At 46.4% G+C, this 15,705-nt stretch overlaps 1 protein-coding gene across 1 annotated transcript in view; it reads right to left on the bottom strand.

Moving 5' to 3' along the window:
• Positions 1 to 11,168: 11,168 nt before the first annotated feature.
• LOC135562739 (metallophosphoesterase 1-like) overlaps positions 11,169 to 15,705 on the bottom strand; it is a 35,288-nt gene continuing 30,751 nt past the window's right edge. The window contains exons 8-9 of the mRNA XM_065005083.1: positions 14,265 to 14,405; positions 11,169 to 11,348 (exon numbers count right to left, since the gene is read on the bottom strand). Of these exons, the coding sequence (XP_064861155.1) occupies positions 11,169 to 11,348; positions 14,265 to 14,405 (321 nt within the window). The remainder of the gene's footprint in view (positions 11,349 to 14,264; positions 14,406 to 15,705) is intronic.

Here is a 15,705-nt window from a genome sequence, read left to right as displayed (position 1 = left end):
GTACTGTGGAATAGAGTTCCGTGTAGTCATGGCTCTATGTAGTACTGTGGAATAGAGTTCCAATAAGTCATGGCTCTATGTAGTACTGTGGAATAGAGTTCCATGTAGTCATGGCTCTATGTAGTACTGTGGAATAGAGTTCCATGTAGTCATGGCTCTATGTAGTACTGTGGAATAGAGTTCCATGTAGTCATGGCTCTATGTAGTACTGTGGAATAGAGTTCCATGTAGTCATGGCTCTATGTAGTACTGTGGAATAGAGTTCCGTGTAGTCATGGCTCTATGTAGTACTGTGGAATAGAGTTCCATGTAGTCATGGCTCTATGTAGTACTGTGGAATAGAGTTCCATGTAGTCATGGCTCTATGTAGTACTGTGGAATAGAGTTCCATAAGTCATGGCTCTATGTAGTACTGTGGAATAGAGTTCCATGTAGTCATGGCTCTATGTAGTACTGTGGAATAGAGTTCCATGTAGTCATGGCTCTATGTAGTACTGTGGAGTAGAGTTCCATGTAGTCATGGCTCTATGTAGTACTGTGGAATAGAGTTCAATGTAGTCATGGCTCTATGTAGTACTGTGGAATAGAGAGAGTTCCATGTAGTCATGGCTCTATGTAGTACTGTGGAATAGAGTTCCATGTAGTCATGGCTCTATGTACTGTGGAATAGAGTTCCGTTTAGTCATGGCTCTATGTAGTACTGTGGAATAGAGTTCCGTGTAGTCATGGCTCTATGTAGTACTGTGGAATAGAGTTCCGTGTAGTCATGGCTCTATGTAGTACTGTGGAATAGAGTTCCAATAAGTCATGGCTCTATGTAGTACTGTGGAATAGAGTTCCATGTAGTCATGGCTCTATGTAGTACTGTGGAATAGAGTTCCATGTAGTCATGGCTCTATGTAGTACTGTGGAATAGAGTTCCATGTAGTCATGGCTCTATGTAGTACTGTGGAATAGAGTTCCATGTAGTCATGGCTCTATGTAGTACTGTGTGGAATAGAGTTCCGTGTAGTCATGGCTCTATGTAGTACTGTGGAATAGAGTTCTGTGTAGTCATGGCTCTATGTAGTACTGTGGAATAGAGTTCCGTGTAGTCATGGCTCTATGTAGTACTGTGGAATAGAGTTCCATGTAGTCATGGCTCTATGTAGTACTGTGGAATAGAGTTCCATGTAGTCATGGCTCTATGTAGTACTGTGGAATAGAGTTCCATGTAGTCATGGCTCTATGTAGTACTGTGGAATAGAGTTCCATGTAGTCATGGCTCTATGTAGTACTGTGGAATAGAGTTTCATGTAGTCATGGCTCTATGTAGTACTGTGGAAGAGAGTTCCATGTAGTCATGGCTCTATGTAGTACTGTGGAATAGAGTTCCGTGAAGTCATGGCTCTATGTAGTACTGTGGAATAGAGTTCCATGTAGTCATGGCTCTATGTAGTACTGTGGAATAGAGTTCCGTGTAGTCATGGCTCTATGTAGTACTGTGGAATAGAGTTCCGTGTAGTCATGGCTCTATGTAGTACTGTGGAATAGAGTTCCAATAAGTCATGGCTCTATGCAGTACTGTCGAATAGAGTTCCATGTAGTCATGGCTCTATGTAGTACTGTGGAATAGAGTTCCATGTAGTCATGGCTCTATGTAGTACTGTGGAATAGAGTTCCATGTAGTCATGGCTCTATGTAGTACTGTGGAATAGAGTTCCATGTAGTCATGGCTCTATGTACTGTGGAATAGAGTTCCGTGTAGTCATGGCTCTATGTAGTACTGTGGAATAGAGTTCCGTGTAGTCATGGCTCTATGTAGTACTGTGGAATAGAGTTCCGTGTAGTCATGGCTCTATGTAGTACTGTGGAATAGAGTTCCAATAAGTCATGGCTCTATGTAGTACTGTGGAATAGAGTTCCATGTAGTCATGGCTCTATGTAGTACTGTGGAATAGAGTTCCATGTAGTCATGGCTCTATGTAGTACTGTGGAATAGAGTTCCATGTAGTCATGGCTCTATGTAGTACTGTGGAATAGAGTTCCATGTAGTCATGGCTCTATGTAGTACTGTGGAATAGAGTTCCATGTAGTCATGGCTCTATGTAGTACTGTGGAATAGAGTTCCGTGTAGTCATGGCTCTATGTAGTACTGTGGAATAGAGTTCCGTGTAGTCATGGCTCTATGTAGTACTGTGGAATAGAGTTCCGTGTAGTCATGGCTCTATGTAGTACTGTGGAATAGAGTTCCAATAAGTCATGGCTCTATGTAGTACTGTGGAATAGAGTTCCATGTAGTCATGGCTCTATGTAGTACTGTGGAATAGAGTTCCATGTAGTCATGGCTCTATGTAGTACTGTGGAATAGAGAGAGTTCCATGTAGTCATGGCTCTATGTAGTACTGTGGAATAGAGAGAGTTCCATGTAGTCATGGCTCTATGTACTGTGGAATAGAGTTCCGTGTAGTCATGGCTCTATGTAGTACTGTGGAATAGAGTTCCGTGTAGTCATGGCTCTATGTAGTACTGTGGAATAGAGTTCCGTGTAGTCATGGCTCTATGTAGTACTGTGGAATAGAGTTCCAATAAGTCATGGCTCTATGTAGTACTGTGGAATAGAGTTCCATGTAGTCATGGCTCTATGTAGTACTGTGGAATAGAGTTCCATGTAGTCATGGCTCTATGTAGTACTGTGGAATAGAGTTCCATGTAGTCATGGCTCTATGTAGTACTGTGGAATAGAGTTCCATGTAGTCATGGCTCTATGTAGTACTGTGGAATAGAGTTCCGTGTAGTCATGGCTCTATGTAGTACTGTGGAATAGAGTTCCGTGTAGTCATGGCTCTATGTAGTACTGTGGAATAGAGTTCCGTGTAGTCATGGCTCTATGTAGTACTGTGGAATAGAGAGAGTTCCATGTAGTCATGGCTCTATGTAGTACTGTGGAATAGAGTTCCAATAAGTCATGGCTCTATGTAGTACTGTGGAATAGAGTTCCATGTAGTCATGGCTCTATGTAGTACTGTGGAATAGAGTTCCATGTAGTCATGGCTCTATGTAGTACTGTGGAGTAGAGTTCCATGTAGTCATGGCTCTATGTAGTACTGTGGAATAGAGTTTCATGTAGTCATGGCTCTATGTAGTACTGTGGAATAGAGAGAGTTCCATGTAGTCATGGCTCTATGTAGTACTGTGGAATAGAGTTCCGTGAAGTCATGGCTCTATGTAGTACTGTGGAATAGAGTTCCATGTAGTCATGGCTCTATGTAGTACTGTGGAATAGAGTTCCGTGTAGTCATGGCTCTATGTAGTACTGTGGAATAGAGTTCCGTGTAGTCATGGCTCTATGTAGTACTGTGGAATAGAGTTCCAATAAGTCATGGCTCTATGCAGTACTGTGGAATAGAGTTCCATGTAGTCATGGCTCTATGTAGTACTGTGGAATAGAGTTCCATGTAGTCATGGCTCTATGTAGTACTGTGGAGTAGAGTTCCATGTAGTCATGGCTCTATGTAGTACTGTGGAATAGAGTTCCGTGTAGTCATGGCTCTATGTAGTACTGTGGAATAGAGTTCCAATAAGTCATGGCTCTATGTAGTACTGTGGAATAGAGTTCCATGTAGTCATGGCTCTATGTAGTACTGTGGAATAGAGTTCCATGTAGTCATGGCTCTATGTAGTACTGTGGAGTAGAGTTCCATGTAGTCATGGCTCTATGTAGTACTGTGGAATAGAGTTTCATGTAGTCATGGCTCTATGTAGTACTGTGGAATAGAGAGAGTTCCATGTAGTCATGGCTCTATGTAGTACTGTGGAATAGAGTTCCGTGAAGTCATGGCTCTATGTAGTACTGTGGAATAGAGTTCCATGTAGTCATGGCTCTATGTAGTACTGTGGAATAGAGTTCCGTGTAGTCATGGCTCTATGTAGTACTGTGGAATAGAGTTCCGTGTAGTCATGGCTCTATGTAGTACTGTGGAATAGAGTTCCAATAAGTCATGGCTCTATGCAGTACTGTGGAATAGAGTTCCATGTAGTCATGGCTCTATGTAGTACTGTGGAATAGAGTTCTGTGTAGTCATGGCTCTATGTAGTACTGTGGAATAGAGTTCCATGTAGTCATGGCTCTATGTAGTACTGTGGAATAGAGTTCCAATAAGTCATGGCTCTATGTAGTACTGTGGAATAGAGTTCCATGTAGTCATGGCTCTATGTAGGACTGTGGAATAGAGTTCCATGTAGTCATGGCTCTATGTAGGACTGTCCACCTCCCATAGTCTGTTCTGGACTTGGGGACTGTGAAGAGACCTCTGGTGGCATGTCTAGTGGTATGGGTGTCTGAGCTGTGTGTTAGTAGTTTAAACAGACCTCTGGTGGCATGTCTTGTGGGGTATGTATGGGTGTCTGAGCTGTGTGTTAGTAGTTTAAACAGACCTCTGGTGGCATGTCTTGTGGGGTATGTATGGGTGTCTGAGCTGTGTGTTAGTAGTTTAAACAGACCTCTGGTGACATGTCTTGTGGGGTATGTATGGGTGTCTGAGCTGTGTGTTAATAGTTTAAATAGACCTCTGGTGGCATGTCTTGTGGGGTATGGATGGGTGTCTGAGCTGTGTGTTAGTAGTTTAAACAGACCTCTGGTGACATGTCTTGTGGGGTATGTATTGGTGTCTGAACTGTGTGCTAGTGGTTTAAAAAAACAGCTCGGTGCATTCAACAAGTCAATACCTCTCACAGATACAAGTAGTGATGAAGTCAATCTCTCCTCCACTTTGAGCCATGCATAGCTCTCTGTGTACATCCAAGGGCCAGCCGTACTGTTCTGAACCAATTGTAAATTTCACATTTTTGTGGCACCTGACTGAACAGTAGTCCAGATGAGACAAAACAGGGCCTGTAGGACCTTCCTTGTTGATAGTGTTGTTAAGAAGGTAGAAACTAGGGCCTGTAGGACCTGCCTTGTTGATAGTGTTGTTAAGAAGGTAGAAACTAGGGCCTGTAGGACCTGCCTTGTTGATAGTGTTGTTAAGAAGGTAGAAACTAGGGCCTGTAGGACCTGCCTTGTTGATAGTGCTGTTAAGAAGGTAGAAACTAGGGCCTGTAGGACCTGCCTTGTTGATAGTGTTGTTAAGAAGGTAGAAACTAGGGCCTGTAGGACCTGCCTTGTTGATAGTGTTGTTAAGAAGGTAGAAACTAGGGCCTGTAGGACCTGCCTTGTTGATAGTGCTGTTAAGAAGGTAGAAACTAGGGCCTGTAGGACCTGCCTTGTTGATAGTGTTGTTAAGAAGGTAGAAACTAGGGCCTGTAGGACCTGCCTTGTTGATAGTCCTGTTAAATAAGGCAGAGCAGCGGCTTATCATAGACAGACTTCTCCCCATCTTAGCTACTTTTGTATCAGTATGTTTTTACCATGACAGTTTACAATCCAGGGTTACTCCAAGCAGTTTAGTCTCCTCAACTTGCTCAATTACCACATGATTTATTACAAGATTTAGTTGAGGTTTAGGGTTTAGTGAATGTTTTTAGTTTTAGAAATATTTAGGACTAACTTATTCCTTGCCACCCACCTCACAGGCATTATTCAAGGTCATTTGTAAAAACATTAAACAATAATGTCCCTAGCCGGCTGCCCTGCGGTACACCACACTGAACTGAATTTGCGTGAGTCTCTACTGTGGTAACTCTCAATCCATGATAAGGCAGAGGGATGCAAATCCATTACACCTATGTTTTTTTTCAGCAATAGGTTATGATCAATGACATCAAAAGCTGCGCTGAACTCTAACAAAACAGCTCTCACAATCTTCTTACTATCAATTTATTTCAGCCGATCATCAGTCATTTGTGTCAGTGCCGAGCATGTTGAGTGCCCTTCCCTATAAGCTGAAAGTCTGTCTGTTAATTAGTTTTCTGTAAAAATAACTTTGTATTTGATCAAACACAATTTATTCCTACATTTTGCTTAGCACTTGTAACAGGCTGATTGGTTGTCTGTTTGAACCATTAAAGGGTGCTCTGCTATTCTTGGGTAGCGGAATGACCTTTGACTCCTTCCATGTCTGAGGGCACACAGTGTCTTCTAGACCTAAATTGAAAATGTGGCAAACAGGAGTCACAATGTATTCTGCCCCCCCGCATACTATTTAGTATGCTAGTATGGATATTCGGACATGGCCAGTGTCTCTGTGGTGAGTTAGTGATGGCATCTCAAATGGCACCCTATTCCCTATATAGTGCACTTATTTTGACCAGAGTCCTACGGTTCCTGTTGTAAGTTGTCTAATTGGTCAACAACGTTTAAAGCTCATCTATGTTTTTACCTCTTTCAGTTAAGTCACTTCCGTATGTGATGTCTGGACGGTGACCATTTCATAATGACAGCGCAGGCTAGTGGTTAGAGTGTAGAGGTGGCAGGGTAGCCTAGTGGTTAGAGAGTAGAGGTGGCAGCGTAGCCTAGTGGTTAGAGTGTAGAGGCGGCAGCGTAGGCTAGTGGTTAGAGTGTAGAGGCGGTAGGGTAGCCTAGTGGTTAGAGTGTAGAGGTGGCAGGGTAGCCTAGTGGTTAGAGTGTAGAGGCGGCAGCGTAGGCTAGTGGTTAGAGTGTAGAGGTGGCAGGGTAGCCTAGTGGTTAGAGTGTAGAGGCGGTAGGGTAGCCTAGTGGTTAGAGTGTAGAGGCGGCAGCGTAGGCTAGTGGTTAGAGTGTAGAGGCGGCAGCGTAGCCTAGTGGTTAGAGTGTAGAGGTGGTAGGGTAGCCTAGTGGTTAGAGTGTAGAGGCGGCAGCGTAGCCTAGTGATTAGAGTGTAGAGGTGGTAGGGTAGCCTAGTGGTTAGAGTGTAGAGGCGGCAGCGTAGCCTAGTGGTTAGAGTGTAGAGGCGGCAGCGTAGGCTAGTGGTTAGAGTGTAGTAGCCTAGTGGTTAGAGTGTAGAGCGGGCTAGTGATTAGAGTGTAGAGGTGGTAGGTAGCCTAGTGTAGGCTAGTGGTTAGAGTGTAGAGGCGGCAGCGTAGCCTAGTGGTTAGAGTGTAGAGGCGGCAGCGTAGGCTAGTGGTTAGAGTGTAGAGGCGGCAGCGTAGCCTAGTGGTTAGAGTGTAGAGGCGGCAGCGTAGCCTAGTGGTTAGAGTGTAGAGGCGGCAGCGTAGGCTAGTGGTTAGAGTGTAGGGACGGCAGGGTAGCCTAGTGGTTAGAGTGTAGGGACGGCAGGTAGGCTAGTGGTTAGAGTGTAGAGGCGGCAGCGTAGCCTAGTGGTTAGAGCGTTGGAAAGGTTGCAAGTTCGAATCCTCGAGCTGACGAGGTTCAAATCTGTCGTTCTGCCCCTGAACAAGGCAGTTAACCCACTGTTCCTAGGCCAGTTAACCCACTGTTCCCAGGCCAGTTAACCCACTGTTCCTAGACCAATTAACCCACTGTTCCTAGACCAGTTAACCCACTGTTCCTAGGCCAGTTAACCCACTGTTCCTAGGCCAGTTAACCCACTGTTCCTAGGCCGTCATTGAAAATAAGAATTTATTCTTAACTGACTTGCCTAGTTAAATAAAGGTTAAAATATAAATAAATAGGATCCTTTTTAATATGTTTCACTTTCTTTACTGTGTCACTACGGTGGTAATGATGCAGTTGAGACAGTTTCATGCCTAGTTAGTTCCTGGTTAACGGAGGTCAACGCGCTGTAATAGAACGTTTTTCCAGATGGTTCTGCCGCAGACAAATTCACCTGAACTCTGTTGACAATAATCTGCTTTTTATTTTATTTATTAGTATTTACATCAGGGATTTACACAGGAAAAATAAACCTGGTATAAAACAACGGTCTTCAAAGAAGCACATTAACACATTAGGGCCATAAGGTAGGTAGGTGTGTGTGCGTGTGCGTGTGTGTGTGTGTCGTTAATACTATACATCAAATGCTGGTTGAAGACATGCGCTTCCATATCTTGTATCAGACTTCTGTACTGTATATCCAGGCCGTACAGAGAGATCAGAACCTGTAGTCATAAACCCTCCTCCAGAGTAGGACTGCTGATCTAGGATCAGTTTAGCCTTTTGAGATCACAATGAATGAGATGACATGGACGGGAATAGCCTCCTGAGCCTAGATCAGAACTCCTACTCTGAGATGGTTTTATGAATACAGGCCGGAGATGGGAGACTGTGAACTTTAATACTTCTCAGGGGGAGGGGGGGGGTCACCATATTTCCTGCACCACATTCAGTAGTCAAACGTTGCAGATAGAAATGGCATGAATAGAGCCAATGTGATTCCAACACACAGGTGCTCTCCAGGTAGAAGCTGTCCCTAACTACAGATCTAGAATCAGATCACTGTATCCCCCAATACTAATGTTAAGGTACTATTAGGGCAGAGTTGGTCAACACTAACCCTGGAGAACACTTTCCCCCTTTTCACACTACTAACCCGAGTAGAGCTGTACTGGGCGAGCCTGGCAACAATCATAGTTGCTGGAACCATACTGGAAAGGACAATTGGACAAAATAAAAATATCTGAGCCAGCAGAGTACGGTTCGGTTTTATATTGTGAAGCAGGTACCAGTAGCGCTCCGGCAGGAGCGTTGGTCACCACTCTGCATGACAGGGATGACAGCATAGCCACCACTCTGCATGACAGGGATGACAGCATAGCCACCTCTCTGCATGACAGGGATGACAGCATAGCCACCACTCTGCATGACAGGGATGACAGCATAGCCACCTCTCTGCATGAGAGGGACGACAGGGACGACAGCATAGCCACCTCTCTGCATGAGGGACGACAGCATAGCCACCTCTCTGCATGAGGGATGACAGCATAGCCACCTCTCTGCATGAGGGACGACAGCATAGCCACCTCTCTGCATGAGGGACGACAGCATAGCCATGAGGGACGACAGCATAGCCACCTCTCTCTGCATGACAGGGATGACAGCATAGCCACCTCTCTGCATGACAGGGACGACAGCATAGCCACCTCTCTGCATGACAGGGACGACAGCATAGTCACCTCTCTGCATGACCGGGACGACAGCATAGCCACCTCTCTGCATGAGGGACGACAGCATAGCCACCTCTCTCTGCATTAGAGGGACGACAGCATAGCCACCTCTCTGCATGACAGGGACGACAGCATAGCCACCTCTCTGCATGACAGGGACGACAGCATAGCCACCTCTCTGCATGACAGGGACGACAGCATAGCCACCTCTCTGCATGACAGGGACGACAGCATAGCCACCTCTCTGCATGACAGGGACGACAGCATAGCCACCTCTCTGCATGAGGGACGACAGCATAGTCACCTCTGCATGAGAGGGACGACAGCATAGCCACCTCTCTGCATGACCGGGATGACAGCATAGCCACCTCTCTGCATGACAGGGACGACAGCATAGCCACCTCTCTGCATGACAGGGACGACAGCATAGCCATCTCTCTCTGCATGACAGGGACGACAGCATAGCCACCTCTCTGCATGAGAGGGGACTGCATGACTGGGATGACAGCATAGCCACCACTCTGCATGACAGGGATGACAGCATAGCCACCTCTCTGCATGAGAGGGACGACAGCATAGCCACCTCTCTGCATGAGAGGGGACGACAGCATAGCCACCTCTCTGCATGAGAGGGGACTGCATGACTGGGATGACAGCATAGTCACCACTCTGCATGACAGGGGACTGCATGACTGGGATGACAGCATAGCCACCTCTCTGCATGACAGGGATGACAGCATAGCCACCTCTCTGCATGACAGGGATGACAGCATAGCCACCTCTCTGCATGACAGGGATGACAGCATAGCCACCTCTCTGCATGACTGGGATGACAGCATAGCCACCTCTCTGCATGACACGGATGACAGCATAGCCACCTCTCTGCATGACCGGGATGACAGCATAGCCACCTCTCTGAATGACAGGGACGACAGCATAGCCACCTCTCTGCATGAGAGGGACGACAGCATAGCCACCTCTCTGCATGAGGGACGACAGCATAGCCACCTCTCTCTGCATTAGAGGGACGACAGCATAGCCACCTCTCTGCATGACAGGGACGACAGCATAGCCACCTCTCTGCATGACAGGGACGACAGCATAGCCACCTCTCTGCATGACAGGGACGACAGCATAGCCACCTCTCTGCATGACAGGGACGACAGCATAGCCACCTCTCTGCATGACAGGGACGACAGCATAGCCACCTCTCTGCATGAGGGACGACAGCATAGTCACCTCTGCATGAGAGGGACGACAGCATAGCCACCTCTCTGCATGACCGGGATGACAGCATAGCCACCTCTCTGCATGACAGGGACGACAGCATAGCCACCTCTCTGCATGACAGGGACGACAGCATAGCCACCTCTCTCTGCATGACAGGGACGACAGCATAGCCACCTCTCTGCATGAGAGGGGACTGCATGACTGGGATGACAGCATAGCCACCACTCTGCATGACAGGGATGACAGCATAGCCACCTCTCTGCATGAGAGGGACGACAGCATAGCCACCTCTCTGCATGAGAGGGGACGACAGCATAGCCACCTCTCTGCATGAGAGGGGACTGCATGACTGGGATGACAGCATAGTCACCACTCTGCATGACAGGGGACTGCATGACTGGGATGACAGCATAGCCACCTCTCTGCATGACAGGGATGACAGCATAGCCACCTCTCTGCATGACAGGGATGACAGCATAGCCACCTCTCTGCATGACAGGGATGACAGCATAGCCACCTCTCTGCATGACTGGGATGACAGCATAGCCACCTCTCTGCATGACACGGATGACAGCATAGCCACCTCTCTGCATGACCGGGATGACAGCATAGCCACCTCTCTGAATGACAGGGACGACAGCATAGCCACCTCTCTGCATGAGAGGGACGACAGCATAGCCACCCCTCTGCATGACAGGGACGACAGCATAGCCACCTCTCTGCATGAGAGGGGACTGCATGACTGGGATGACAGCATAGCCACCTCTCTGCATGACAGGGACGACAGCATAGCCACCTCTCTGCATGACAGGGACGACAGCATAGCCACCTCTCTGCATGACAGGGATGACAGCATAGCCACCTCTCTGCATGACAGGGACGACAGCATAGCCACCTCTCTGCATGACTGGGACGACAGCATCCAGTATCTGACCCTGTATCATTCAGCAGTCAGGGACAACCTCTACCTGAGACGATCAGAGAGACTTGTGTTTGCTGATGGGACAGAAGTTGAGGCACCGGAGAAGACCTCTCATCCACACGACCAGAGGGAGGAGGAGGAGGCTGGCTCCGGTAGAACAGTACAGAGCTATCACCGTACTCTCCTCTGGAAGGAAACACTTCGACAGGCCGTAACCGCTTGGAGAGAAAGAACCCTGAGAGGGAGAGAGAGAGAGAGAGAGAGAAAGAAAGGTAATACTGTATCTATTGTGTCTATGGCGTACAGAGCATTCGGAGAGTATTCAGACCCCTTCCCTTTTTCCACATTTTGTTAGAATTACAGCCTTATTCTAAAATAGTTTCAATTAATTATTTTCCTCAATCTATACACACTACCCCATAATGACATCACACTACCCCATAATGACATCACACTACCCCATAATGACATCACCCTGCCCCATAATAACATCACCCTGCCCCATAATGACATCACACTACCCCATAATGACATCACACTACCCCATAATGACATCACCCTGCCCCATAATGACATCACCCTACCCCATAATGACATCACACTACCCCGTAATGACATCACACTGCCCCATAATGACATCACCCTACCCCCTAATGACATCACACTACCCCATAATGACATCACACTGCCCCATAATGACATCACACTACCCCATAATGACATCACACTACCCCGTAATGACATCACACTACCCCATAATGACATCACACTGCCCCATAATGACATCACCCTGCCCCATAATGACATCACACTGCCCCATAATGACATCACACTGCCCCATAATGACATCACACTACCCCATAATGACATCACACTACCCCATAATGACATCACACTACCCCATAATGACATCACACTACCCCATAATGACATCACACTACCCCATAATGACATCACACTGCCCCATAATGACATCACACTACCCCATAATGACATCACACTACCCCAAAATGACATCACACTACCCCAAAATGACATCACACTACCCCATAATGACATCACACTACCCCATAATGACATCACACTACCCCATAATGTCATCACACTGCCCCATAATGACATCACACTACCCCAAAATGACAAAGCGAAAATAAGGTTTTTAGAAATAATAATATAACTATTCAGACACTTTGCTATGAGACTTGAAATTGAGCTCAGGTGCATCCTGTTTCCCATTGATTATCATTGAGATGTTTATACAACTTGATTGGAGTCCATCTGTGGTAAATTCAATTGATTGGGCATTATTTGGAAAAGCTCCCACCTGTCTATTTAAGGTCCCACAGTTTACAGTGCATGACAGAGCGAAAACCAAGCCATGAGGTCGAAGGAATTGTCCGTAGAGAGCCGAGACAGGATTGAGTCGAGGCACAGATCTGGGAAAGGGTCCCAAAACATTTCTGCAGCATTGAAGGTCCCCAAGAACACAGTGGCCTCCACCATTCTTAAATGGAAGACATTTGGAGCCACCAAGACTATTCCTAGAGATGGCCACCTGACCAAACTGAACAATCGGGTGAGAAGGGCCTTGGTCTGGGAGGTGAGCAAGAATCCGATGGTCACTCTGACAGAGCTCCAGAGTTCCTCTGTGAAGATGGGTGAACCTTCCAGAAGGACAACCATCTCTGCAGCACTCCACCAATCAGGCCTTTATGATAGAGTGGCCAGATGGAAGACACTTCTCAGTAAAAGGCACATGACAGCCCGCTTGGAGTTTGCCAAAAGGCACCTAAAGGACTCTGACAATGAGAAATAAGATTCTTTGGTCTCATGAAACCAAGATTGAACTCTTTGGCCTGAATGCCAAGCGTTATGTCTGGAGGATACCTGGCACCATCCCTAGGGTGAAGCATTTTCCAGCAGCAGGGACTGGGAGACAAGTCAGGATCGAGTGAAAGATGAACAGAGAGATCCTTGATGAAAACCTGCTCCAGAGCGCTCAGGACCTCAGACTGGGGTGAAAGTTCACCTTCTAATAGGACAATGACCCTAAGCACACAGCCAAGACAATGCCATGTTCTGTTATAATCTCCACCCGGCACAGCCAGAAGAGGACTGGCCACCCCACATATACTCTCTCTAATTCTCTCTTTCTTTCTCTCTCTCGGAGGACCTGAGCCCTAGGACCGTGCCCCAGGACTACCTGACATGATGACTCCTTGCTGTCCCCAGTCCACCTGGCCGTGCTGCTGCTCCAGTTTCAACTATTCTGCCTTATTATTATTCGACCATGCTGATCATTTATGAACATTTGAACATCTTGGTCATGTTCTGTTATAATCTCCACCCGGCACAGCCAGAAGAGGACTGGCCACCCCACATACCCTGGTTCCTCTCTAGGTTTACTTTGAGATATCAGCTGATGTACGAAGGGCTATATAAATACATTTGATTTGATTTGGCTTCGGGACAAGTCTCTGAATGTCCTTGAGCGGCCCAGCCAGAGCCCAGACTTGAACCCGATCGAACATCTCTGGAGAGACCTGAAAATAGCTGTACAGCGATACTTCCCATCCAACCTGACAGAGCTTGAGAGGATCTGCAGAGAAGAATGGGAGAAACTCCCCAAATACAGGTGTGCCAAGCTTGTAGCGTCATACCCAAGAAGACTCAAGACTGTAATCGCTGCCAAAGATGCTTCAACGAAGTACTAAGTAAAGAGTCTCAATACTTATGTAAATGTGTGTGTTTTAAAAAATATATATATATAAATGTATAAGAAAATAAAAAGTGTTTGCTTTGTCATATGGTATTGAGTGTAGATTGATGAGGGGAAAAAATAATTTAATACATTTTTAGAATAAGGCTGTAACGTAAACAAAATGTGGAATAAAGGGTCTGAATACTTTCCGAATACAGGAGAAGGCTAAAGCACAAAACAGCTCTGTTAACACTGAGGTATCAGAGTAACATCACAGTTCGTAGGTTAGTTCGTTTGATCTAGTCCAGAGCTAGCACACCAGATTCGACTCGTCATTCACCCTCAAGTCCTTGACTAGGGTCATCAGGTGAGCTAGTTCAGGGCTACAACAACATTGTGAAACATCTGGGTGTCCCAGTAGAGAGGTTTATTACTGATTGAGTGACTTACCAGGATGAAACTGGGGTTGTTGCGGTTCCTCCAGTTGAAGGACGGAACACTGATCTCTGTGTACCGGTTGTCATGGAGAACCTGACAGCCGCTGTGGGTGTGGCCACTGAGAACCAGGCGGGGCTTAAACAATTGCAACAGCTGGGAGGAGGAAGGGAAAGAATCTTTCATCATACCTGTACCCCAGGAGGCTGGTGAGGGGAGTATGGGTCATAATAATGGCAGGGTTCATTCGTACCGTTCCAGCCGTTACTATGAACCTGTCCTCCCTATTTAAGATGCCACCAGCCGCCTGTGACTTGAACCTCGCTCCAATGGCAAATGTAATATTATATCAGCCTCCAGTATTTATGCTGCAGTAGTTTATGTGTCGGGGGGCTGGGGTCAGTTTGTTATATCTGGAGTACTTCTCCTGTCCTATTCGGTGTCCTGTGTGAATCTAAGTGTGCGTTCTCTAATTCTCTCCTTCTCTCTTTCTTTCTCTCTCTCGGAGGACCTGAGCCCTAGGACCATGTCCCAGGACTACCTGACATGATGACTCCTTGCTGTCCCCAGTCCACCTGACTGTGCTGCTGCTCCAGTTTCAACTGTTCTGCTTTATTATTATTGAACCATGCTGGTCATTTAAGAACATTTGAACATCTTGGTCATGTTCTGTTATAATCTCCACCCGGCACAGCCAGAAGAGGACTGGCCACCCCACATAGCCTGGTTCCTCTCTAGGTTTCTTCTGAGTGGTGGGCCGCGGTCGAAACAAATAAGTTAAATAATGGCTTTTTAGGGTCTTTTAACAATAGTAATCTCAGTAATCTAAGTTAAATCATCATAACATTACACATCAAACAATCAAATGGTTGTTGTATAACTGGACACCTAACAGCACACTGTGATTTCCAGTATTCAACATTTAATCATTGTAGCATAGAAACTGCATTCAAATCTTGATGTCTTGTAATTTTACACATTTTGCCATTGGGGATGGAGAGAACATTTTTCAGTTTTAATCCTAATTCCCTGCAGTTCTACTCATTTTGCCATTGGGGATGGAGAGAACATTTTTCAGTTTTAATCCTAATTCCCTGCAGTTCTCCTCATTTTGCCATTGGGGATGGAGAGAACATCTTTCAGTTTTAATCCTAATTCCCTGCAGTTCTACTCATTTTGCCATGTTTGTATATCTGAGTTGGTGACTAACAAAATCAATGGGGCCCCCCTGGAGGTCAGGGCCCCTGGAGGTCAGGGCCCCCTGGAGGTCAGGGCCCCCTGGAGGTCAGGGCCCCCTGGAGGTCAGGGCCCCTGGAGGTCAGGGCCCCTGGGCACAAGCCTTGGGTAGCCTGGTCAGCTATTCAGCCATGATTACTTCCACGTTTAGATAGGTAAATTAGCCTAGCCAGCAATCTATAAAATGTTATCTGACATGGGATAATGGATTGACTGTTGT

This window comes from Oncorhynchus nerka, linkage group LG20 (genome assembly GCF_034236695.1).
Source record: "Oncorhynchus nerka isolate Pitt River linkage group LG20, Oner_Uvic_2.0, whole genome shotgun sequence".
NCBI lineage: Eukaryota > Metazoa > Chordata > Actinopteri > Salmoniformes > Salmonidae > Oncorhynchus > Oncorhynchus nerka.
This window is presented reverse-complemented; position numbering and strand designations above follow the sequence as displayed.